The sequence below is a fragment of the Squalius cephalus genome (assembly GCF_949319135.1).
Source record: "Squalius cephalus genome assembly, chromosome: 13".
Lineage (NCBI taxonomy): Eukaryota > Metazoa > Chordata > Actinopteri > Cypriniformes > Leuciscidae > Squalius > Squalius cephalus.
The window spans coordinates 38,945,151-38,970,665 of NC_137134.1; the positions used below are offsets into that span (position 1 = coordinate 38,945,151).

At 38.6% G+C, this 25,515-nt stretch overlaps 4 protein-coding genes across 6 annotated transcripts; 3 read left to right on the top strand and 1 right to left on the bottom strand.

Annotated features, from left to right (window-relative positions):
• Window positions 1–385: 385 nt before the first annotated feature.
• LOC307170104 (olfactory receptor class A-like protein 4) lies at window positions 386–4,724 on the top strand. The gene is made up of 4 exons (XM_079891121.1): window positions 386–988; window positions 2,100–2,363; window positions 2,949–3,203; window positions 4,382–4,724. The coding sequence occupies exons 1-4, from the start codon at window positions 740–742 to the stop codon at window positions 4,598–4,600; spliced, it is 987 nt and encodes a 328-aa protein (XP_079747247.1). The 5' UTR covers window positions 386–739; the 3' UTR covers window positions 4,601–4,724.
• A 1,127-nt stretch (window positions 4,725–5,851) lies between these two features.
• Window positions 5,852–13,151, top strand: LOC307170108 (olfactory receptor class A-like protein 4). 3 transcript variants are annotated; one of them, XM_079891126.1, is made up of 4 exons: window positions 5,852–5,910; window positions 9,674–9,937; window positions 10,170–10,412; window positions 12,264–13,151. In XM_079891126.1, exons 1-4 carry the CDS (start codon window positions 5,887–5,889, stop codon window positions 12,489–12,491), a joined length of 759 nt encoding a protein of 252 aa, XP_079747252.1. In that variant the 5' UTR covers window positions 5,852–5,886; the 3' UTR covers window positions 12,492–13,151. The 3 variants fall into 3 exon arrangements, with proteins under 3 accessions (XP_079747252.1, XP_079747254.1, XP_079747253.1); XM_079891128.1 differs by lacking the exon at window positions 5,852–5,910 and adding an exon at window positions 7,358–7,448; XM_079891127.1 differs by lacking the exon at window positions 5,852–5,910 and adding an exon at window positions 8,259–8,302.
• A 3,196-nt stretch (window positions 13,152–16,347) lies between these two features.
• ora4 (olfactory receptor class A related 4) lies at window positions 16,348–18,638 on the bottom strand (the record flags this gene model as incomplete). Its single annotated transcript, XM_079891118.1, has 2 exons — window positions 16,348–17,307; window positions 18,552–18,638. The coding sequence occupies 2 exons, from the start codon at window positions 18,636–18,638 to the stop codon at window positions 16,357–16,359; spliced, it is 1,038 nt and encodes a 345-aa protein (XP_079747244.1). The 3' UTR covers window positions 16,348–16,356.
• A 3,558-nt stretch (window positions 18,639–22,196) lies between these two features.
• Window positions 22,197–24,992, top strand: fndc10 (fibronectin type III domain containing 10). Its single transcript, XM_079891125.1, has 2 exons — window positions 22,197–22,266; window positions 22,452–24,992. The coding sequence occupies exon 2, from the start codon at window positions 22,544–22,546 to the stop codon at window positions 23,312–23,314; it is 771 nt and encodes a 256-aa protein (XP_079747251.1). The 5' UTR covers window positions 22,197–22,266; window positions 22,452–22,543; the 3' UTR covers window positions 23,315–24,992.
• The last annotated feature ends 523 nt before the right edge of the window (window positions 24,993–25,515 follow it).

A 25,515-nucleotide genomic window follows, 5' to 3' on the forward strand; every position in this document is an offset into this window, starting at 1 on the left:
AAGGATAGACGAAAGAAAGAAAAAAGGCAGAGAAAACAAAGACCGTAAAATTTGAAACACATGTCAAGTGTTTTAGGGTATTCAGTCATTTAACATCTTTTACCGGTAACACTTTACAATACGGTTCATTAGTTAACATTAGCATGAACTAATAATGAACTGCACTTATACAGCATTTATTGATCTTTATTCATGCTAATTTCAACATTTACTAATACTTTATTAAAATCTTGTTAACATTAGTTAATGCACTGTGAACTAACATGAACAGCTGGATTTTTATTAACTAACTTTCTCTCGTACCCCCCACTCTCCTCTCCTCCCAATACTCCAACAATAACAATAATAATAAAGTTAGTAATATGATTTTCTTTTTAAATAAAATGCTTGTTGAGGTATCATCAGCTATTCATTGCTAAATAGTGAAGAGTTTGTTTGGACTGTTGATATTAAGCCCTGTGGGATCGTGGTGGGCTTGCTAATGAATTAGGCTGCTAACTAGTGCAAGTTTAATTAGCCTGATGGGAATGGTCGATCCCTCAGTGCATGTGTATCTCTGGTGGAATCTCACCGGCCCCTCATGGTATCTTCTCCTTCACCAGCAGGACCAGGGTTGGGTTGGTTGGGTTGGTATATATGTGGTGATGAGGTCACTGAGACGTCACCGAGAGAATCTTCATAAATACTGGAAAAACCTCAAGCACTTCGATCACTGGATTGTCCAGTTTTCAGGTGAAACATGGCGGCTCAAGGAAAAGCCTCTCAGAGCACGCCGTCGTCTGTGCTCTACATCGCCATATACCTCATTCTGGTGATGCTTGGGAACGTTGGGAACACCACGGTCATCGGAGTGGTCGGAGAAGGGCTTCTTCGGGATACGGGAGCCATCCGAAGCTCAGATGTGATCCTGGTCAACATGGCTTTCTCCAACCTGATGGTGTCGTTGGCCAGAAACACTCTCCTGGTGATCTCCGACTTGGGAGTGGAGGTACGGAAGAGTTACGGGAGTGTGATTGTTGGAAATGTGTGATATAATGTCAGTTGTTGGTTCGGTGTTAAAAAAACGCTAAGTCAAGTCACTGTCATTTATACAGCGCTTTTAGCAATATAGACTGTTTCAAAGCAGCTTTACAGTGATAATAGGAGATTACAGTAACAGAGATTGTTTAGGCTTTACAGCAGATCTAGAATAAAGTTATTGTCCAGATAAAGTTGTTGGTTCGGTGTTGAAAAAATGCTAGCTTTAAAGCTAAATGGTTAAAAAAGGGTCCAAATCAGTGTTTAAATGTAATTCTCGTATGTTCATGTCAAGGGGATGGAAAGCCGTAGCGCCAAAACAATAGTCCCAAACAGATGAATGTAATAACTTCTTGAGGAGCGTAGATCCAAGATCTCAAAAATCTGAAAAAAAGATCCGCACACGAAAATAGGCCAAAAAGCTCACAGGATTTTATTGTCCAGAGGCCACAAATAATGTGCAAAACGTTTTTGGGTTCAACCCTTCATTTCAACCCTTTATTCATATGTTCATGTGAATCAGAATTCAACCTTGATCCATGGTGTTGATTGACCCACGAACAAACGTTGAGGTGCTGGTCAGACAGGTGTAGAGGGAAACATGTAAAACGCTTGAGCTGGTGTAACAGTGCCTTCAGAAGGCTGGCAGGACCGATGGTACTGGGAGATTCCCTTTAGTCTGTATCCCAGTCAGGAATAAAAGGATCAGCGTTATATCAAAGCAGACAGTCGGTTTTAAACCTTTCTCTACAATATCCTTATCTGAAAACTTGGAGAGAGCTGAGACTGGTCCAAATGTAAAAATGCTTCAGGCTGGTTCTCTCTGGAAAGTTCAAATCTTTGTTTTTGTTTTTTTTCATTTCAACTCACACCTTTCTAAGGACTTGCTTCGTTATTCAGCCAGAAATGAGGGCTAGTTTTTAGTCGCCTATGCTTGGATGGAGCGACGGAATCCAGAAATGTTGTAGTCTTGACTGGGTGAAGGAGAGCATTGTCTGCTGCTAGTTTGATATTGTTGTGCATTTGATATATTGTAATTGGCATCAGCAATTGAAATCATCATCCTTGTTCCTTCTTCACAGGTTTTCCTCAATAGAAACTGGTGTCGCTTTATGATGGGCATCTGGGTTTGGCTCCGCTCTGCAAACGTTTGGTCGACCTTCTTTCTGAGCCTGTTCCACTTTCAGACGCTGCGTCGACTCGCCCCGGCCGCCACGAACGTGCACGGCCACCCCGGACCCCCCAAAACCCTCATATTCGGCTTGTGCCTCATCTGGAGCCTCAATCTGATCTACTCCATCCCAGCGTTCATCTTCTCCAAGAACGGAGACGAGAACTCCACCGAGGTCAGTCTGTCTATTTATTGGTCAACAGGCTTAATTTAACTTGTGTGTTTCCTTTCGGTTAAAGGCATAGTTCACCCAAAAAAGGTGTGTATGACTTTCTTCTTTCAGATGAACACAATCGGCGTTATATTAAAAAATGTCCTGGCTCTTCCAAGCTTTATTATGGCAGTGAATGACTGTTTCTGTTTTGAAGTCCATAAAAGTGCATCTATCCATCATAAAAGTGCATCTGTCCATCATAAAAGTGCATCTGGCAAAAGGCCTTCTGAAGTGAAGCGATGCATTTGTATAAGAAAAATATCTATATTTAAAACTTAAAAGTAAAATAACCAGCTTCCGGCCAAACGAACATATGGATTCGACTTAAGTCTAAGCGCAACTTATGCGAGAAATGCAACGCACTGCTGATATTTACGCTACGCCATGAGGCACTACGCTACTTCTGACGTCACAAGTTGCGTATGTTGCGCTTTAACTTACTTTCCAGGAAAGTCATATACACCTAGGATGACTTGAGGGTGAGTAAATCTGGGCTAATTTTCATTTTTGGGTGAACTAAGCCTTTGACCTCCGACCCCTCCTCAGACGCTGATGTTGGTGAGCAGCACCACTCGGCCACTGCTGGGATGCATCTGGGATTTTCCATCGGCCTACAGCGGCCTGGCCTTCGCCACCTCCTCCATGGTGATCCATGAATCCATTCCCATCTTCCTGATGAGCGTCACTAACCTGGGCTCCTTGTTAACGCTGTACACTCACGGACGAAAAAGAAGAGCTGCCAAAAAGAGTCAGGACGCGCCAGTCATCGCCGGGATCCCTGCGGAGCGACGGGCGGCTAAGGTGAGATGATCTTATTCCAGCTCTTAGTGTTTATATCTAACCCTACTGTGGGTAAAAGTCTTACCTTTATTTTCAGCAACTGCTGGAAGACCAGATCACAAATACACAATATGCCGAATAGGACGTTCCAAAATCACACAGTTCTTATTATCTAAAAAAAGATCCATCGCTTTGCTTCTCATGCTAGTTTATATTATTATGGTTAAAGTTCTCTTAGAAAATTATATACTTTTCAGTGAATCCCCCTGTAGTCAATAGTTTTATCCCTTAAAACTCATCTTTGAACACCAAAATGACATCTTTAAACGATTTTTCCTTGAAAAAACAAAAATATTCATGCCTTAAAATATCTTGAATGTAACTCGACACCCTTGCCTCATTTAGTATGCGCGGTTCTATGAATATGCAAATGAGCCCCGCCTCCACTCACTCACTCAGCTCAGAGATCCACTGGTTGACGATCACACGTTGATCTGATTGGTTACAAGGTAGTTTGTGACGTCAGAAACACCAGCGATTTCAAAGCGTGTTTTTGAGACTGTCTTTGGTTCACTGCAGTTTTAAGGAGGAAATACTCAGCAATGCTGTCGACTTATGAACTTACACATGCTTTGTCTTAAAGCATATTAAAAACACCACATAGACACATTTTCACCACAGGGGGATTTTAAAACACCAACCAGCCAAGCTAGAGTTCTCCTGTATTGAAGCACTTACCGGATTAAAAAAATGGATACGCCCCCCAGTGAAATGTGATGTCATCAATAGTTGTGGTTCGTTTTCTCAGCAGAGATTTGAAATGTCTAAGAAAAATATTACATGACCTGAACGTTACATGAACGAAAAGGCCAATTTGGATTTCTTTGGTTCCCTCAAGGAATGTTGTTCCAGGACCAACAAAAGACTTACTAAGCAAGGCAGTCCCAGACCCAAGGTTTAATTATACCATGATGATGTCATTTCCTGAACTAATGATCTTCACTGATGGCCACAATCCTGCGGGAAGCGTAGGTTCACTGTCCCATGGGAGCTGAGAGCAAGTTTGTTCATGTTTTTGTTTCTCCAGAGAGTAACAGAAGCGTTTCTGCAATAAAGTGGAGTAAGGGGTTAGGCATGACTAGATTAGGCTGTTTTTAATTCAATATCACAGAATAATACTTCTTTATGTGTTTGCTCAGGTGATCTTTGCGCTCAATATCCTCTTCATTTCATCTTGGGGCGGCAGCATCATCTCGGTCAACTACTTCAACTATAACCGCGGATCTTCCACGCAGTTCCTGCTAATCGTCGCTCGCATCACTAACATCACCTTCATCGCGCTGTCGCCCATCGTGCTCGCCGTGGGACACCGGAGACTCCGAGCCTTTATGAAGTCAGTCCTGTCACGTATAGTCTGACAGACAGCTCTCTATGGACAGGCATCAAAGACATATTATCACAAGAGTGTGTGGCACATTATTTATTTTTAATAAAGTTGCATGTACTTACTCAGAAACGAAGACTCTGTGCCATTCAATGCCGATTCCTGAATTTGAACTGAGTTTGAATTGACCGATCAAAGAGGATGCATTGAATTTAAGGAAGTAGTTATTTAATGCATTGCATTTCATTTCCATTTACTCATTCAGCAGACACTTCTTACAAATAGGTAACACTTTACAATAAGGTTCATTAGTTAACATTAGTTCGTGTATTAACTAACATGAACTAACAGTGAGCAATACATTTGTTACAGAATTTATTAATCTTTGTTAATGTTAGTTAATAAAAATACAGCTGTTCATTGTTTATTCATGTTAGTTCACAGTGCATTAACTACTGTTCACAAATACAACCGTTGATTTTAATAATGTATTAATAAATGTTGAAATTAATATTAACTAAGGTTAATAAATGCTGTAGAAGTATTGTTCATTCTTGGTTCATGTTAACTAAGGTCATAAACTAATGTTAACTAATCAACATTATTGTAAGTGTTATCAATAAGTAAAATATCAAATCATATAATAATAATAAGAAGAAGAAGAGGAGTAAGTATTAAAGAAAATATTAAATATGACTAAAGAAAAAGGAATTTAATTTGTCCTGAGAGAACATTTCCTGAGAGGAATCTTCCTGAATTCATTGAAGGTTTGTACTGTGTTTCTCTCAAGATTGTTATTCTAGTAGAGACACTAATACTTCTTTATTTCTCACATTATACCTTTCTTATTCCGTGTCTGCCAGGGCTTCAGACGAGTGCAGACATACACTGGATCACTTCTGTTATAATCAACGAAGGGTTTGCACTGTGGGCAGCTTCATTGATTATAATGGGAGTGATTTAACTGTGTCACGTCACTTCACAGGAGAGCGCCAATGTCCGACAGAGAGTATGACACGAGGTAAACCTTGAGTTTCTTTATTCTGGGATTGTGTATTTATTTTCCAAACAAGCGCAACAGAATAAATCATGTTCGCCAGTTCATGCCATAAAATAGTTATCTTGCAGCAGACTCCAGCGCCTTTCCTTTTTTCCAAGTTATCATTTGGGTTAAACATGTAACCCAGACTGTTAGGTTAACTAGGCAACCCAGTTGTTATGACATCATGTTCCCCACCAGATTGCTTTTAATTTTTAACCCAGCATTTTTTTTTGAAGAGTCTTCAAAATGGAGCCAAACAACATGAAGCAGCATACAAGATGGAGGACTCAAAACAGGAACACGTAAGAATCTAGCTCTTCTTGTACATTGTGTTATGAAGTTTCTCTGTCCCTGTGTCAGATCTGTGTGTTGAGTCAAATTGACAGCAGTCTTGAGTTGTGTGTGTTATTATTATCTCTGATATGTGTGTCTACTGCCACCTAGCGATCGTAAAACAACATCATCACAGATCGTTTCCACAAGATTGATTTAACTGATTATTCTTAACCAGATAACTGAGATGTTTAAGTATGAACCTTAATATTAAATAAGAATACCTGAGTGTTTCGTTATTTTATGCTTCATATTGCATCTATTCATTTCACACGTCTGACTGAAATGCATTTGCTCCTATTTTGCATGATGGGAAGAAGAGATTCCGTATTAAACCTTACAAAGATAACCATTCATCTATGTGTCGTGTTTACCGTCGTGTTTACCTGATCACTCTGAATCTGACGTGTATCGGCGGGAGATTCTCTGAGGTAAATATTGACCGATCAATTTCTGACTAAATAAAATAACGACTGATACAATCTCTATCAAATCAAGACCATTTTATAATTATTATTTTACTTTGAAAACTTTTGGATCATTAAAGAATCATACGCCGTCCGTCCGTGTTTTCGCGTTTCTAAGCAGTTTAAAGGGCGCGCGCCGTTTTACGAGCCACCGTCGCGCGCTTTCTGTGGAGCGCGCATCATTCTTCAAATTAGGAGCTCGCATCAACCTATTTACTTATTTCCTATTTACACAACTTCGCAATCAGTATAGAAAATATGTATTATCCATCCATCCATTCACCAAACCAATCACCTTCTGTAGGGACGCATGTGGAAACCCATTTATGCCATATATGAAAAGAAACATGCTTTTGTAAATCAAAATTATGAAAATTGTAAGATTAAAATTTCGAAATTATTACTTTTAATGTCATAATTTTTACTTTTCATCTCATAGGCCTAAACATTCAATTCAATTCACATTTATTTGAATAGCACTTTTCACAATACACATCGTTTCAAAGTAGCTTTACAGAAAATGCCACATTACAATTTACAGTGATCTGTTATCAGAGGAAACTATCTAAGTTATGTATTTCAGAAATGTACATTTACAAATCACAGTTAGCTAAAATTGTATAAATTTAAACAATGTAATTATTTAAGGCAGAAACAATGAGCTCATTGAAGTAATGCATACTTTGTTTGTTAACAAATGATTATGACATATAGAAATTTGTTGCATAATTATGACTTAAAGTGTCATAATTTGGACTTTTTATGTCATAATTATGATTTACAAAAGCATGATTTTTTCCCCTTATGTGCCGGAAATGGGCTTCCATAGTTGCGGCGTATATAATGTGATATATTTGAGGTAATACAAATTTGATAACAGATTGTTGCTATGTTTAATATGAAAATAAACGTGTTCGAAACATCTTTCTCTCAGATTCAGATCTCTCTTTGCATGTCTTTCAGGTCAGAGGTCATGGTGTGTCTTTCTCCTGGACGCACAATCACTAACATAGTGTAAAGACAGATATTGATGTCTTTGGGTGAGGGAATCTGGTCTCCTTCTGAAAAGAGTTGAAATAAAATGGAAGCATCATCATAATTGGCATGATTGTGTGATAGATAGATGAAAATGTGAAAAACTATACTTTATGAAGAAGACGCATAATTTACACAATGTACTCTGTAGCATATGTGACACACATTTTGTGTCGAGAGGATCCTTTCTAGAAAGTTCAAAGAACTAAAGATGTTAAACCCCAGCTTTGGCTTTTCTTGGACCCACACTCTGTGGAATTGTGGTGGGTTTACTAATGAATTAGACTGCTAACTAGCGCGAGTTTAATGAGCCTGGTGGGGATAGTTAATCCCTCGAGCGTGAAGATGCAAGGTCAGCTCATGTATCCCAAAACATCCATATCTCTGGTGGAATCTCACCTGCCACTCACTGCATCTTCTCCTATGACAGCGGGCCCGGGATTCAGCGGATGTTGGGATTTATATGGTAACCATGATCCATAAAAGGGGCTTGCGGTCGGTGGGAGGAGAGGAAGGCGTTGGGATGGAGAAAATACAACATCACTGAGACTTTCTGAGAGACGCTCCATTTATGACTGAAGTCTGAAGAAGTTTGAAGAACATGGCACCTCAAAGAAAACCCTCAAGCCTCAGTCAGCGCATATATTCGTCTCCGTTCTACTTTGCGCTCTACGTGGTTCTGGTCCTGCTTGGGAACGTTGGGAACACCATGGTCATCGGAGTGGTCGGCCAAAGCCTTATCCGGGATACGGGAGTCGTCAGGAGCTCAGATGTGATCCTGGTCAACATGGCTTTCTCCAGCCTGATGGTGTCGTTGGTGAGAAACACAGTCGTGATGGTGTCCGATCTGGGAGTGGAGGTATGCAGGACTTCCCTCATGGATGAACGCTTGGTTGGATGTATAACTGTTAGTGAATGGATGGACGTTGAGGTATGGAGATGGGATTCCGGTCTGGGTTCAATCTCTAGACAAACCACTTTAATGAGTGTGAACCCAGTCTAGTGTCTTTGAGAAGGCTTTGAGCTGTGTAAATGTCATGTCAAGTCTCCTTTATTTATACAGCGTGTTTCAAAGCAGCTTTACAGAGATAACAGGAATATAATGCAACAAAGTTACAAGAGATTGTTTCACATCTCCTCGAGTCTGTTGATTCGTTCTACAGAGTTTAATTGGGTCAATGTTAGAGTTTGATTCATTGTTAAGAGTTAACAATCAAAACCAACAAAAATCCCATTTGGACTCTAATCAAGTGTTGCTTATTGAGATTTGCCAGACATCGGTTGCCTTCGAAATGCTAAGACATGTTGTGTTTGTTGACGCAAGTGTGTTTTGCTAGTTTCAGCCCGACGCAGTTTTCACGTCCTGCTCCACGTTGTTTAAATAGCGAATGCATTAACGCCCATTTGTTCGCTCATGGGCTGCTGGTCTGAGATCGAGTGTGTGTTCTGGCGCAGTGTTGGAGCGTTGCTGTTTTGAGGAACTGAAATAGACTGAGCCGCTGAAACCTGCTCTAAAGTCAATGGCGCAGTATTATTTTTGTTATTTAAAGAGTGCGTTAGTAATGTGCGCCTATAGGCGGGTCCACAACGCGTGTACCATCTGCTTATTACACACACACTCTGCTTATTACACACACAGCGAAGCGTAGCAACACACAAACAAGCCAAATATTAAAAAAATAAAAGGATTACAATGTAAAAGATTAATACAGTGAACATAAAGATATGGTTGAATCCGGATTGTCCCGTAGATTGTCTGCTTGCGCTTTTACCTCACACACACATACAAACACACACGCACACACACACACACACAGCTTTAATCTCACACATGAGCAGATCTGTTTCCTCGCTAGTTAAGCTTTCCGTTTTTCAGCTTGCAAATTCCTTCATGTAAATAGCGAATCCGCCGCGGTGCGAGCGCAACTGGCTTTTAAAGTGAATGTGAGATGAGACTCTGATTGGTTTATTTCACGTTACACCCAAAACACACCCATTACTCATTAAGAGAATAGGGATGACCCTTTTAGACCATGCGCCGGGAGCGCCGACCATTTGTCCCATCATTAAACTAGCAAAAGTGGATTCGGACACGCCCTGAGTGAACTTTAGACCACTTGGATTGTTAAAATAGGGCCCCTAGTGTTGCCTCTGACAGGACTGTATTTACTGTATGTAATTAAATGCTCGGTACCAACTTCCAAGCATCAACACGTCTGTTTCCTCACAGATTTTCCTCACTAGAGACATGTGTCACCTCATGATGGGCATCTGGGTTTGGATCCGCTCCGCAAACGTTTGGTCGACGTTCTTCCTCAGCGCGTTCCACTTCCAGACGCTGCGTCGCGTGGCTCCGCCGGTGATTAGCCTTCACGGGCCCCGCGGGCCCCCCAGACCCCTCGTGCTCGGCTTCGGCCTCATCTGGAGCCTCAACCTGGGCTACGCCATCCCAGCCTTCATCTTCTCCAAGAACGGGGACGAGAACTCCACCGAGGTCAGTCTGTGTCAGAGGAATCCCGCGGGACCGGGAATCGTAATAACACTATGATACCCCATTTTATACACAAATATACCATTTATATTTGAAATAAACTATATATTTTAATTTTGAACTCAGTTCTAGTTGCCCTGTCTCTTTATGCTCTTCTGTTTTCTCTGGTGTGGCTGTGTTTATGATCAATATTCAGCTTGTGTTTGACCTGGTTTGACCTCCGACCCCTCCTCAGACGCTGATGTTGGTGAGCAGCACCACTCGGCCACTGCTGGGATGCATCTGGGATTTTCCGTCGGCCTACAGCGGCCTGGCCTTCGCCACCTCCTCCATGGTGATCCATGAATCCATTCCCATCTTCCTGATGAGCGTCACTAACCTGGGCTCCTTGTTTACGCTGTACACTCACGGACACACTCGCAAGAGTAAGGACGCGCCAGTCGTCACCCGGATCCCTGCGGAGCGACGGGCCGCCAAGGTGAGGAGCTAATCTCACGGCTCATAAATCAGGAACGCTTTGGAATATAGACCCAAAGTTGGATGTTTTTAAAGAGACGCTTAGCAGGAGTGTCAATTATTGAAGGAGTCAAAGAGCATCAAAACATTAAAGTGTAAAAACGTTAAATGTTTAAGTTCATGGAAAGCAAACGTACTAAACATTTATATTTTTATAATTTTAAAATATACATTTTACAAAATAATTTTGACACTGAAATCGCAAGAAAATTAAAGTCATGCGTCTAACCAAGTTGTGTACCAAATTTGAAGTTGATATCACAAAAATGTAGCTTCCTAAATCGAAATTATGAGATAAATCGAAGTCTAAATGATGAGATGAAAAGTTGAAATTGTGACAAAGTCAAAATTATGACACACCAATTAATAATTATGAGATTAAAAAGTCAAAATTATGTCATTTTTGCAAAATAAGTGATAATTAGGACATGCAAATTGATAATTTCAACATTTTATATCATAACTAGAAGATAAAAAGTAAAAATTATGAGATGAATGTTGCAATTATGGCATAAAAAGTCTGAATTCTGACAAGTCAGAAATATAACATACTAAAGTATAAATGATGAGATGAAAAGTTTAAATTGTGACAAAAAAAAAAAATCTAAATTATGAGATTAAAAAGTAACAATTATGCCATTATGGCAATATAAGTGATAATTAGAAATTAAAAAAGTCCGAATTTTGACCTTATATCTTAATATCATTATATCATGATATTGAAAGTGTGACATAAAAAGTCAAAATTATGACACACCAATTAATAATTATGAGATTAAAAAGTCAAAATTATGTCATTATGGCAAAATAAGTGATAATTAGGACATGCAAATTGATAATTTCAACATTTTATATCATAACTAGAACATAAAAAGTCAAAATTATGAGATGAATGTTGCAATTATGGCATAAAAAAGTCTGGGTTACACTTTTTATTTTAAGGTGTCATTGTTACAGTGTAATTATATATTTAAGTACTGAGTAATATTAATTAACTACATGTACTTACTATAGGGTTAGGGTAGGATTAGGGTTTGGTTTAGGGTTAGTTCCATGTAATTATGCTTAATTTCCTGTTATTACTAAGCTTAGTACATGTAACATATGTAACAAGGACACTGTAAAATAAAGTGTTACCAAAGTCTGAATTATGACAAGTCAGAAATATAACATACTAAGTATAAATGATGAGATGAAAAGTTTAAATTGTGACAAAAAAAAAATCTAAATTATGAGATTAAAAAGTAACAATTATGCCATTATGGCAATATAAGTGATAATTAGAAATTAAAAAAGTCCGAATTTTGACCTTATATCTTAATATCATTATATCATGATATTGAAAGTGTGACATAAAAAGTCAAAATTATGACACACCAAGTCATAAGTATGAGGTTAAAAAGGCAAAATTATGTCATTATGGCAAAATAAGTGATAATTAGGACGTATAAATTGATAATTTTAACATTTTTTATCATAACTAGAACATAAAAAGTAAAAATTATGAGATGAATGTTGTAATTATGGCATAAAAAGTCTGAATTATGACACACTCAGTATAAATGATGAGATGAAAAGTTTAAATTGTGACAAGAAAAATGTTATGGCAATATAAGTGATAATTAGGACACACATAGTAACAATTTTGAGGTTTTTAGGCGCTTTACTAAAAAAAAACACACACTCCATTGCATTTTAATGCATTTTCCATCACAAAGTAGCGCATGCATGGTCAAAACGGGCTTCTCAAGATGAATTGTGTGTTTCAAGCGTTTAGATGATGACGATTGCTTGTGTGTGTGTGTTTGCTCAGGTGATTCTGGCGCTCAACATCCTCTTCATCTCGTCTTGGGGAACTAACGTGATCTCGGTCAACTACTTCAACTACAACCGCGGATCTTCCACCGAGTTCCTGCTAATCATCGCTCGCTTCGCTAACATGAGCTTCATCGCGCTGTCGCCCATCGTGCTCGCCGTGGGACACCGGAGACTCCGAGCCTTCATAAAGTCAGTCCTGTCCCATCTCTGTCCATCAGGATAGACTTCACAAACACGGGTCGCATGTATTCTGCATCACGAAACTGTGTCAGGAAGACATTTCGTCTTTTTATTTTATTGATCAATATGTCATGTACAAACAACATGGCAACAAAAATGTATAATTACACTATGACAGTGGGATCAGGTGCAAAAGTGCATTACAAAAAAGCAGAAGATGAAGAAAGGAAGAGTCATACACCTCTGTTTTTCACTTTTCATAATTTAAGGGCATTAGTATAAGAAAGAAACCTTTGGGTAAAGATGTGGGTAAAGCCTCTACATACATACAATGACAAAATGAATGATCAGTAGTTTCAATATTATCACAAAAACAAATCACAATTAGTTTCAAATCCAAATCTTCGTTGTACAAATTCCCTGGATGGATAAACACCGTTCATCATTTCAGCTTTGGGAGTTAATGGGGATTTTAAGAAAGTTGTTCGTAACCTTTTTTTGAGAAGAACTGTGAAGTTTCTAGAGGATGCTTTAGGGAATAAGATGCTATCAAACATATTTCTTATAATTTTGTTTGGAAGTTTCATTTCTTTAAAATCGCACCCTAATGGGAGACTAAAGGTGTGTGTGTGTGTGTGGGGGGGGGGGGGGTGTTTTATGTGTCTTCTGTGTGTTTGACTGATTAAACTCACGAATGAACGACAGTGAATCAGTTCAGACTCTTTTTTCCTCATCTAAGATCGTCTGAAGGGAAAGTCTACATGTGTGTGTGTCTATATGTCTAAATCTATTTATGTGTGTGTGTGTGTGTGTGTGTGCAGTGTTTAAATGAAGTCATGCTCATGCTTTACGACACATACAGAAGTGGGCAGAAAATGAGGAAAAGCTTAAAACAAGATTCGTGTTTCAGAACAAGACTTACTGCAATAAAACACTGCAGATTGTGGCTGGAAATGAACATTATTAAGCTCAGATTCATTCAGTTTTTACTGGAGTTTTATGATAAATGCGTGAATGTATGAATTACCTTCTCTACAGAATCATTAACAAGTCAAAATTATGACATTATGGCAAAATAAGTGATAATTAGGACATACAAAGTGATAATTTCAACATTTTATATCATAACTAGAACATAAAAAGTCACAATTATAAGATAAAAGTGGAAATTATGACATAAAAAGTTAAAATTGCGATAATTGTGAGATGAGAAGTTGAAACGGACAAAAAATTATGTCGAAATTATGAGATTAAAAAGTAGAAATTATGGCAATATATGTGATAATTAGGACAAAAAGTGATAATTTCGACATTTAATATCATAACTAGAACATAAAAAGTCACAATTATAAGATAAAAGTGGAAATTATGACATAAAAACTTAAAATTGCGATAATTGTGAGATGAGAAGTTGAAACGGACAAAAAATTGTCGAAATTATGAGATTAAAAAGTAGAAATTATGGCAATATATGTGATAATTAGGACATACAAAGTGATAATTTCAACATTTTATATCATAACTAGAACATAAAAAGTCACAATTATAAGATAAAAGTGGAAATTATGACATAAAAAGTTAAAATTGCGATAATTGTGAGATGAGAAGTTGAAACGGACAAAAAATTATGTCGAAATTATGAGATTAAAAAGTAGAAATTATGGCAATATATGTGATAATTAGGACAAAAAGTGATAATTTCGACATTTAATATCATAACTAGAACATAAAAAGTCACAATTATAAGATAAAAGTGGAAATTATGACATAAAAAGTTAAAATTGCGATAATTGTGAGATGAGAAGTTGAAACGGACAAAAAATTATGTCGAAATTATGAGATTAAAAAGTAGAAATTATGGCAATATATGTGATAATTAGGACAAAAAGTGATAATTTCGACATTTAATATCATAACTAGAACATAAAAAGTCACAATTATAAGATAAAAGTGGAAATTATGACATAAAAAGTTAAAATTGCGATAATTGTGAGATGAGAAGTTGAAACGGACAAAAAATTATGTCGAAATTATGAGATTAAAAAGTAGAAATTATGGCAATATATGTGATAATTAGGACAAAAAGTGATAATTTCGACATTTAATATCATAACTAGAACATAAAAAGTCACAATTATAAGATAAAAGTGGAAATTATGACATAAAAAGTTAAAATTGCGATAATTGTGAGATGAGAAGTTGAAACGGACAAAAAATTATGTCGAAATTATGAGATTAAAAAGTAGAAATTATGGCAATATATGTGATAATTAGGACAAAAAGTGATAATTTCGACATTTAATATCATAACTAGAACATAAAAAGTCACAATTATAAGATAAAAGTGGAAATTATGACATAAAAAGTTAAAATTGCGATAATTGTGAGATGAGAAGTTGAAACGGACAAAAATTATGTTGAAATTATGAGATTAAAAAGTAGAAATTATGGCAATATATGTGATAATTAGGACAAAAAGTGATAATTTCGACATTTAATATCATAACTAGAACATAAAAAGTCACAATTATAAGATAAAAGTGGAAATTATGACATAAAAACTTAAAATTGCGATAATTGTAAGATGAGAAGTTGAAACGGACAAAAAAATTATGTCGAAATTATGAGATTAAAAAGTAGAAATTATGCCAATATATGTGATAATTAGGACAAAAAGTGATAATTTCGACATCATAACTAGAACATAAAACGTCAAAATTATGAGATAAAAGTTTAAATTATGGCATAAAGAGTCTGAAATATAACAAAAAGTCAAATTTATAACACAAAGTATAACCCTATCCCAGATGAAAAGTTGAAACTGTGACAAAAATAAAATAAAAATGTGAGATAAAAAAGTAACAATTATGGCTATATAAGTGATAATTAGGACATGCAACGTCAGAATATTTACTTCATATTACAACTAGGACTTAAAAAGTCAAAAATAGGACATACTAAGTCATAATTATGAGATACAAATCTAAATTATAAAATGTATAGTTGAAATTGTGACAATTAAAAAGTCAAAACTAGCATTTTGGCAATATTAGTGATCATTAGGACATGCAAAGTAACAATTTTGACATTTTATATCATAAATAGGACATAAAAAATCTAAACTATGAGATAAAAGTTGAAATTATGGCATAAAAAAGTGAAATTGACTAAATGTTACAATTTTGACATTAAGTCATAATTATGAGATAAATCTAAATTATGAGATGAAAAGTTGAAATTGTCACACGATTAAAAAGTCAAAATTATGGCAATAATAGTAATAATTAGGACATGCAAAGTAAAAATTTTGACATTTTATATCATAACTAGGACATCAAAAATTTAAACTATGAGATACAAGTTGAAATTATGGCATAAAAAAGCGAAATTGACAAAATGTTATAATTATTACACCAAGTCATAATTATGAGATTAATCAGAATTATGAGATAAATCTAAATTGTGTGACACGATTAAAAAGTCAGAATTAGAGCATTATAGCAATATTAGTGATAATCAGGACATACAAATTGATAATTTCAACATTTTATATCATAACTAGGGCAAAACAATTCTAAACTATGAGATAAAAGTTTAAATTATGGCATAAAAAAAGTTAAAATTATAACATTAATTCATAATTATGAGATAAGAGTCTAAAGTCTAGTCGTGTCTATTGTGGCACGATAAAAAAGTAAAAATTATGGCATTACGGCAATATTAGTGATAATTAGGACATACAATTTATATCATAACTAGGACTTAAAGCGTCAAAATAATGAGATAAACTCTAACATAATGACTTTGTGATTTCCCGAAGCATGATTGTTTTCTGATGTGTTTCCGATCTCGTCGGCTCATATCTGGTGTCTCTTCCCCATGTGTGACCATGTGTCCTGGTGTCCGAGTCACTTCCTCTCGCTCTGTGGCGTTTTCCCGTTCGACTCGATCGTCTGTCCGCTGTTCTCGCGGCGCTGCTCCACCTCGGCCCGCCGGACCCACCGCGCGCACTGCTCCAGAAGCCTGCCGATCCTGCGCCGCAGCTTCCCGTGTCCCAGCGCCACCACCAGCGGACTGAAGCCCACGAACAGCGAGGCGGAGAAGTGCGCGATGGTTAGCAGCGCCTCCACGTGTTTCCCGCCGTTGTGGTTATAGTAGGTGACGGCGGCGACTTGCAGAACCCAACAGCTCACGAATAACGCCACCAGCGCCATGATCACGTGACCCGCCTTCCGCTCGCTGGACACGTGAGGCTCCACCGCGCCGCCGCCGGACACCGCCCGGATGTGCTTAGCGAGCGCGTGCAGCGTAGCGAGATTCGTTCCCAGCATTAGAATGAGCGGCAGCACTTCGTTTAGCACTAGCGACGTGGAGGCGAAAGCATATCCGTGGCGCTCGCTAGGAAACTTCCAAACGCAGCCCAGCAGGGGACGGGTCGTACAGCTAATCACCATTATCTCCACTGTAGCGTTCCCGCCCGCGCGTGTGGTGTAGACTAGCGCGGGCAGGGAGAACAGCAGGTTAGCGAGCCACACGGCGGACAGGAGCGCACACACGCGCAGACGCTCGCGCCGGAGACCCTGCGGGCCCATGGACACGTGCTGCCGCCGCAAGGTCGCGCAGTGGAAGCCGCTGAGAGCTAGCGTAGCCCAGCAGCTCACCGCGCGCCACCACACCCACAGTAGCATGAACACGCGGCACCAGCCGGAGCTCAGCCGCACCTCCAGGCCCAGGTCCGACGCGAAGATCGGCACCGTGCGGAAGACCGACGTTAGCAGGTTCGCTAGGCACAGGTTCACCAGGATGGTGTCGGACGGCGGCAGGTGACGAGAGGAGTTTTCCTTCGAGCACTGGAACACCTGAACACACACACACACATCACATTCAGCACTGGAACACCTGAACACACACACACACACACACATCACATTCAGCACTGGAACACCTGAACACACACACACACATCACATTCAGCACTGGAACACCTGAACACACACACACACACACACATCACATTCAGCACTGGAACACCTGAACACACACACACACACACACATCACATTCAGCACTGGAACACCTGAACACACACACACACACACACACATCACATTCAGCACTGGAACACCTGAACACACACACACACACACACATCACATTCAGCACTGGAACACCTGAACACACACACACACACACATCACATTCAGCACTGGAACACCTGAACACACACACACACATCACATTCAGCACTGGAACACCTGAACACACACACACACACACACATCACATTCAGCACTGGAACACCTGAACACACACACACACACACACATCACATTCAGCACTGGAACACCTGAACACACACACACACACACACACATCACATTCAGCACTGGAACACCTGAACACACACACACACACACACATCACATTCAGCACTGGAACACCTGAACACACACACACACACACATCACATTCAGCACTGGAACACCTGAACACACACACACACACACACACATCACATTCAGCACTGGAACACCTGAACACACACACACACACACACACATCACATTCAGCACTGGAACACCTGAACACACACACACACACACACACACACACATCACATTCAGCACTGGAACACCTGAACACACACACACACACACATCACATTCAGCACTGGAACACCTGAACACACACACACACACACACACATCACATTCAGCACTGGAACACCTGAACACACACACACACACATATCACACACACATCACATTCAGCACTGGAACACCTGAACACACACACACACACACAGCACTGGAACACCTGAACACACACACACACACACACACACACACACACACACAGCACTGGAACACCTGAACACACACGCATACACACATATTACACACACTGTCAACTATGACTTAGTATGTCTAACTTCGCCTTTTTGTCCTAAATATCACTTAGTGTGCCATAACTGACTTTTCATCTAATAAATGTCATGACTTCGACTTTTATAATTATTAGTCCTGATTATGATTAAGCACAGAGTCAGAGATGGACTTCTTCCACACACGTGATCATAGTTAGGGTTAGCTGTGAGTCTCACCACAGAGATGACCAGGATGTTCCCTACGATCCCGGAGAGCACGAGCAGGCCGAAGAGGATCGCGTCCACCGTCAGGACCTCAGACATGTCTCACTCTCAGTCTGTCTGTCTGTCTCACTCTCAGTCTGTCTGTCTGTCTCACTCTCAGTCTGTCTGTCTGTCTCGGCGCGCGCTCTGTCCATCGCGCGCGCTCACAGCAGCTCTGTATATAAGCGCGCGCGCACACGCTCAGATGCGCAATCGTGTTCTCAGGCTCCATTAAACCTCAGCTCTCAGGCTTCCGCTGGGGATTCAATCTTTAATCAATTATCAAATGCCTGAGTGACGATAAACTCAGTTTAGATGATGTTAAATGTTCAACGATCAGTGAAAACTGGAGGAGGGGCCGTTTATTTTTATTGACTTAAGCTATGATTTGATGTATTCATTTGTTGTCGTTTACATTTTTGTTGGTTTATGAATTGATTTGTGTGTTATGGTTGTTTTAGCCTTTAATGTGGTGTTCCACCGCTAACAGCTCTGGCATCGTTATCTCAAAGTTATCAAACGTTCTTTAACATTTCTTTGGTGTCTCTACAATAAGGTTCAACATTATGTATTAACTAACTAACAGTGAGCAATACATAAGTTACAGTATTTATTAATCTTTGTTAATGTTAGTTAATAAAAATCCAGCTGTTCATTGTGTGTTCATGTCAGTTCACAGTAACTAATGTTCACAAATACAACTTTTGATTTTAATAACGTAGGGGGAGAGTGGGGTAAGATGAGCCAGTTTTTACTTATGTGGATCTCAAGGCAATGTACAATGAAGACATCCACTGTTAATTTGGGATGTTGCCTATAAACTGAAAATTAAAAAATGCACCTATGACAAAGAGCCTTGAAAAAAGTGTTCATGTGACTCAACTTACCCCAGGCTAGGGGTAAGTTGATCCCAGTCAGTGGGTAAATTGAGCCATCTGGGGGTAAATTGACCATCCTATCTTTCACTTTTTTATGCAAGCATAATAATAAAAAAACTTGCCTCTTTAAAATAATAATTTAATAACACACTTACCTTTCTAAACAATGTTAACCCTCTGGGGTCTGAGGTGTTTTTGGGATGTTTTGAAATGCCCTGACATTTGTGCTTTTTTCAGTTGCTTATACACATATTAATGGCAAATGTGTAATTACACTATTTAGCACAAAACAGGGCTACCATAATATGTGAGCAACATGTATGTACATGTTTGTATTTTTGAGAGAATAATGTTTATGCGTGGTTATTAAAAAAACAAAATCTTCTCCCCAAATGTGTCACTAATATAAAGCACAATACAAATAATTTAAAGAGAAGGCTTATATTGACCTTTTAAGATTTAGCTTACCTTGTAAATATGTTTTGCTATTTTATTAAAAAGATTACAATTACAACAACAATTACAATTTCAACAATATTTCAAGTGTACTCTTTCTTTGTAAAAAATAAATTATAGGCCTACATTTTACTATATGTATTCATTTATTTGAATATAGCCAACATTGGAACAAATACTATAGTAACATCTTAGTTGATGACTTTATTTTTGACAAAACAATAAATAAATACTGTGCGTATATATATATATAACAACATATAAGCAGAAATTGCTAAACAAAAGCTTATTTGATGTGGCAGTAGTCTATTTTTTTTATTTTTTATAATTTATCCAAAACTAGTCAACAAAATATTGTCTTTCATATTTCGGCCGAATGTATCGTTTTTATGAAATATTAGGGCATATAAATGTTAACTGCAGTTTAATATGTTGCTTATACAAAGACAATTTATTTCAACACAATTTAGTCGATTTTCTCCATTTCAAAAAGGTTGAACCACTGGTTCAATTTACCCCACATCATCTGGCTCACTTTGCCCCATAGCCACCATTTTGGTAAAAACGGCCTAGCTTAGCAATTCAGGATAACCTTTAGCTTAATGATTCACATGGTTTTAAATGTTGACAAATCACCAACATGTACCATACACAACTTTAGACCTAGATCAAGTTGCTTTGACAAAACGGCTAATATACCTGAAATGCAGAAAATTTACTTTAACAAGCAAAAAAGGTGTTTTTGTGGAAAAGACAACTTCCCTCTTGTCCCATGTGCTTCTCCTCTTCACAGCAATATATAAATGATGGAGTCCTTCAAAATGTATGGTCCCATGACACCAAATGTGCATAGTTGCCTAGAAACAGGGGGTGGGTCAACTTACCCACTGGCTCATTTTACCCCACTCTCCCCTATATTAAACCAATAAAAAAACGTTAAAAAATAAATAAATAAATGGACGTTTCAAACATTTAGAAATAATGTTTTAATGGGAACTTCAGCTCGTTTAGGCAAGTTACCGTGTGACAACATGCCCCACACTGTGTGTTTTTCACATGTTCCCCATGTTGTCTCAATGTTTGTGTCTAAACAGAACTAACCCACCCTAGTGAGAAAAAGTCTTATTAATTTCTGCTGATGAAGATCATCGGGCACTTATTCTCAGGGGTTTTATTAAACTGTGTGTCTGATTCTGCATGTTCCCATCATTAGAGGAAGCGCTGACTCAAGCCTCCCTGTGTGTGTGTGTGTGTGTGTGTGTGTATGTGTGTTTGAACCGAATCATCTCTTTATGATGATAATGATGATGATGATGATGATGATGACGGTGAATATTTCACGGCGCGCGCACGTCATTCTCACGCAGCCTTTGTTTACCTCGAGACCTTCTCAGAATACTTGTTTCCGCCACGGAATAAAACAATTTAAAAGAAAATTGCGACTTTTTATCTCACAATTCTGTTTTCTCGTAAAAATGCGATATCACGCAATTCTGACTTAATAACTCGCAATTGTGAGGAAAAAAAGTCAGAGTTGTGAGATAAAAAGTTGCAATTATCTTTTAAATTGTTTTATTCCAAGCTTCCATGCTCTTCATGTATGGTGATGATTCAACATTTTGACAAGTATTACTGCTGATGAACACTAGATGGCGTCAAATTCAAACTGAAAATACACAGCCAAGGAGAAAAAATATAAATTGGCCTATAATCATACATTAAATATACAAACTGTGCTCGTGAGTGTTTCTCACACAGGAGTACAGAATCTTTCTGATATTTATTCACAACCAGTCACGTGTTACAGGGTGTTTTTGTTTTTGTATGAACACGTGACGGTCCGCCTGTTGAAACCTGCTATCATATTTTCACGTATTTTCAGTAAAACAAATGCAAAATTCATGGAACACACAACAAATCAAACCATCAGTTGTTTATTTGCTCTACTCCAATATCTTTGAACGTGCTTTAAAACCTGAAATAAGCCTTCATGTAAAAAAAAATAATAAATACCATGGTATATAAGTGCAGATTCATTAAACATTATTAAATTGGTTTTCCAGTAGATAATCTTTCCTAACGCGTTGGTTAATTTATTTAATTATAATGTGTGATATTAGCCTGTTGATTATATTTTTCTGGTGATGTTGTGGAGAAAAAAATATAGATATAAATTCACTGAGTGATAAATGGATATCAAGACAAAGAAATCGTCTGGTTTCTGACAGAGATAAAGAATGAACGAAAGGCGAGATGAAGTATGCTAATTAACACAGTTATTAAACGCGCGAGTGCGCGCGCACAGACACATGCGCGCTCTCGTCCGGCGGCTGCAGCGGAAGGTTTTCTCTGAGGTAATCTTTAAATCTCCATCTTTATTTACAACAAATCATTATCAGTCTGCTTAATAATAATGTTAATCGATGTTGTTGTGTTCGTCTTGTATCCAGAGATTCAGCCGTTAGTGTTTTGTTTGCTTTTTAGCGACGCACGAGTCAGTGTTTGGCGTTATCTGTGTGTTTTTTCTCTCTCCTTTTAGGTCGCGCGCACCGGTGTGATGGCGACCGCACGTCTCCAGTATTCTCCACATCTGTCCATCGATTGTGAATAAATAAGCGATATAAATCAGACATGGCAGGACATCAAGGATCAGTGTTCCTCCGCTACTCCTTCCCGGTTCTGCTGCTTCTAAGCAGAGCTCTGCCGAACCGGACCAGCAGCATCCGTGATGCCCAATACAGTAATAACAACACCAATAAAGACTCCAAGCGGATACCAAAGCTACAGGACAACAGCACTACTGTAAGATGGTGGCGTGTTTTGGGTGAAGTCGGGCCGCTGTGTGCATACCGCACTCTTGAGGAGGGTGACCCAGGGCGTTTGTGTTTCCGGTATACGCGACCGGACTTCCGGTGCGCCGGCGCTACCTGTCGACAGGTGAGCTCACCTGACCGACAGCTCACGGCGAATATCCTGTCCAACGGAAGTGTGTTCGTTCAGTGGACGGCTCACGCGAGCCCCGCTCACGGGCCTGCGGGCGGCTTCCGGCTCAGTTGCTGGTGGAACGGCAGCTACACGCAGTTCGAATGCGCCGGCGTGCATTTAGGCAGCAGCTGCCGCGATTATTTACTCACCGAGCTGCACGCTAACGTGCCGTACCGCCTCTGCGTGCGGCCCTACGCCCTCGACCGGGCCGAAGCCTGCGTGGAGTTCAGCCTCGAGCCCAGCGGGATGCAGGACATCGTTATCGCCATGACAACAGTGGGCGGAGCCATCTGCGTGATGCTGGTCATCATTTGCCTGCTTGTGGCATACATCACCGAAAACATCATGAACCCGACGGCGCAGCACACGCTCACGGCGCAGCACTCGCACAGATCGCACCTGCACACACACCTGTGAAGAGAAACATCGTTATCGTCGTCGCGCAAACACTCACCTTACAGCTCAGGATCGGAAACGAAGTGCAGAGTTAATATAGAAAGAGACGCAGTTCCGCAGAGCTCTACTTACACACAGGCTGTGTTCGGAATGGAGTACTTGCCTACTATTGACTGATTAATGCGCGGTATACTCCGCTAATTGTGAACGATTATTCTTAAATAGTACGCAATAGTACACCATACACCCAGCTAACAAATTCATGTCCACAACGTTTCTAATGTGTTAGAATGTTATTTAAAAGGTTACGACAATATTAGTATAATAACGTTTACTTGTAAAATTCCAAGACCTTTAGTGTTAACTTTAAGCAAATATAAAAAATATCATAAGGGCGTTGTGAGAATGTCGTTCTGAGGAAATTTTCTCTCAACGTTATGAGAACGTTCATCAAGTACAAATATCATAACGATGTTCCAAGAACTTTGAAAAAAAACGAACTTTTTACTTGTACATGTACGTAACCTTCACCAAACGTCGCCTGTTAGCCTGTTTTTATTGTGCATGTTTTAGTGTAATTCATTTTTTTTTTTCAGTTCAATCAAATAATGAGTTGAGAAAGAAATGTTAAAGTTCACAACTTAAAATGGGAGGTCAAGTCAAACGCAGTGCATTGTGGGGTACAGTATACAACAGCAATAGTAGAAATAATGCTATTCCGAACACAGCCACACACAACAAGCTTTTCTCCTGTGTTTATGTGTGTTTTCATCCATAGTCTCGTTTAATAATCCCGTTTACCAAAAAACTGTGCACTCACTGATATTTAGACTGATAGCTATAGAAATATTTGTTTTAGAAATGCAAGTCAATAAATCAGTAACTGCATATGATGGTTTTGTGTGCGGTAATAATGGAGTTTAAGTGATCTGGCTGTAGTGGAGGAAAAACTGTAGTTTTGTACTCTAATGCTCCCAATAAGTTACAGTATGCCTTAACTTTACACAACTCTTTTAATTCTGAGTTCGTGATATGAGTTCGTCGTTTTCACCAGAACAAGGACCCACTGACTGACAGTCATCTGAATACTGTGCTTTTTCTCTGTAACACAAAACTTGTGTGTCAATAAATGAGGGGTGAATTTAATAAAGTTTTATCATTTTTTTTTTTTAATTTCCCAAAATAAACAAACTGATACACACAAATTACACTGTCATCTTCTAATAGCAAAAGGAAGTTTTAGAAACCTGAAACTACGTTCATTTTGGAACAGCTCTCTCACAGTGAGATTTTGGTGTGACGTCTATGATTTTATCAAATGTTATGTGAATCCTAACTTTGAATTTACATATAGAAATGTAAATTTTGGCTTTCATGAATGTGAAAAGAAAAGTGATATTTATTTTATAAACCTTATTTATCTGTTAGCTAAATGTCACATTCACAAATGTAAATTTTCTAAATCCTCGTTATTTTTAGATTTAAACTTGAAATGAAAATGTATTTTGAATCTATTGAGTTCTCTAAAAACCTAAAAGTTATAAGAACACTGGCTGTGTTTAAGGACTTGGCACTTAATCTGGGCTTAAAGACTCTGGAGTATTGTATTATGTTATGACAATGACGATTATTGTTGTTAATTTTTTTCTTCATTTCTTCAAGCATTTCATAAAAATTAAAAATAAAATGTCGGTTTTGTAAAAAAAAAAAGACATGAAAGTAGCGTTTTCGTATCTGCGTGACATCATTCGTCTTTTTGATAGAGACTAAAAGCTACTATGTGACGAGGTGTACAGCAAACAAACTAAACAACCCAGAAATAAGTGTTTATGAGCTGTCGACCCCAAAAAACGAGCGTTTAAGGACACAAAAGTGGATATCGGCTGGAACGAATGGGTAAACTGTGGTATCCTGACACTCAGTATGCACTAAAACTACACTACGTGTACAGTAAACATTTAATCACTGGTAAGTCAAATATCAAAATGTTAGTTTTATATTATATTTCAGTAAGCTAGCTATCTTGTCGCCTCCAGTGGGCGTAATAGTCCAGTCATTTTATGAAAAAAGGGTGAACAAATTGAAACAGAAGCAAACTCAGCTGACTTTGTATCCTCAATATGTCCCGAGTAAGGAAAAAAAGCCCCGAAGAATCCCATTACGGGAAAGTTTCGGAAAAGACCCAAATCTACCCTATTCATTCTTTTTCTCACGTGAATATA

Excerpts from the sequence above, each read along its gene's own strand:
- LOC307170108 (XM_079891126.1), top strand. The coding sequence starts at position 5,887 with ATGGAGGACTCAAAACAGGAACAC. Across the intron at positions 9,938-10,169 it reads GGGACGAGAACTCCACCGAG|ACGCTGATGTTGGTGAGCAG; the intron begins GTCAGTCTGTGT and ends ACCCCTCCTCAG. Across the intron at positions 10,413-12,263 it reads CGGAGCGACGGGCCGCCAAG|GTGATTCTGGCGCTCAACAT; the intron begins GTGAGGAGCTAA and ends GTGTTTGCTCAG.
- fndc10 (XM_079891125.1), top strand. The coding sequence starts at position 22,544 with ATGGCAGGACATCAAGGATCAGTGTTCCTCCGCTACTCCTTCCCGGTT.
- LOC307170104 (XM_079891121.1), top strand. The coding sequence starts at position 740 with ATGGCGGCTCAAGGAAAAGCCTCTCAGAGCACGCCGTCGTCTGTGCTC. Across the intron at positions 2,364-2,948 it reads GAGACGAGAACTCCACCGAG|ACGCTGATGTTGGTGAGCAG; the intron begins GTCAGTCTGTCT and ends ACCCCTCCTCAG. Across the intron at positions 3,204-4,381 it reads CGGAGCGACGGGCGGCTAAG|GTGATCTTTGCGCTCAATAT; the intron begins GTGAGATGATCT and ends GTGTTTGCTCAG.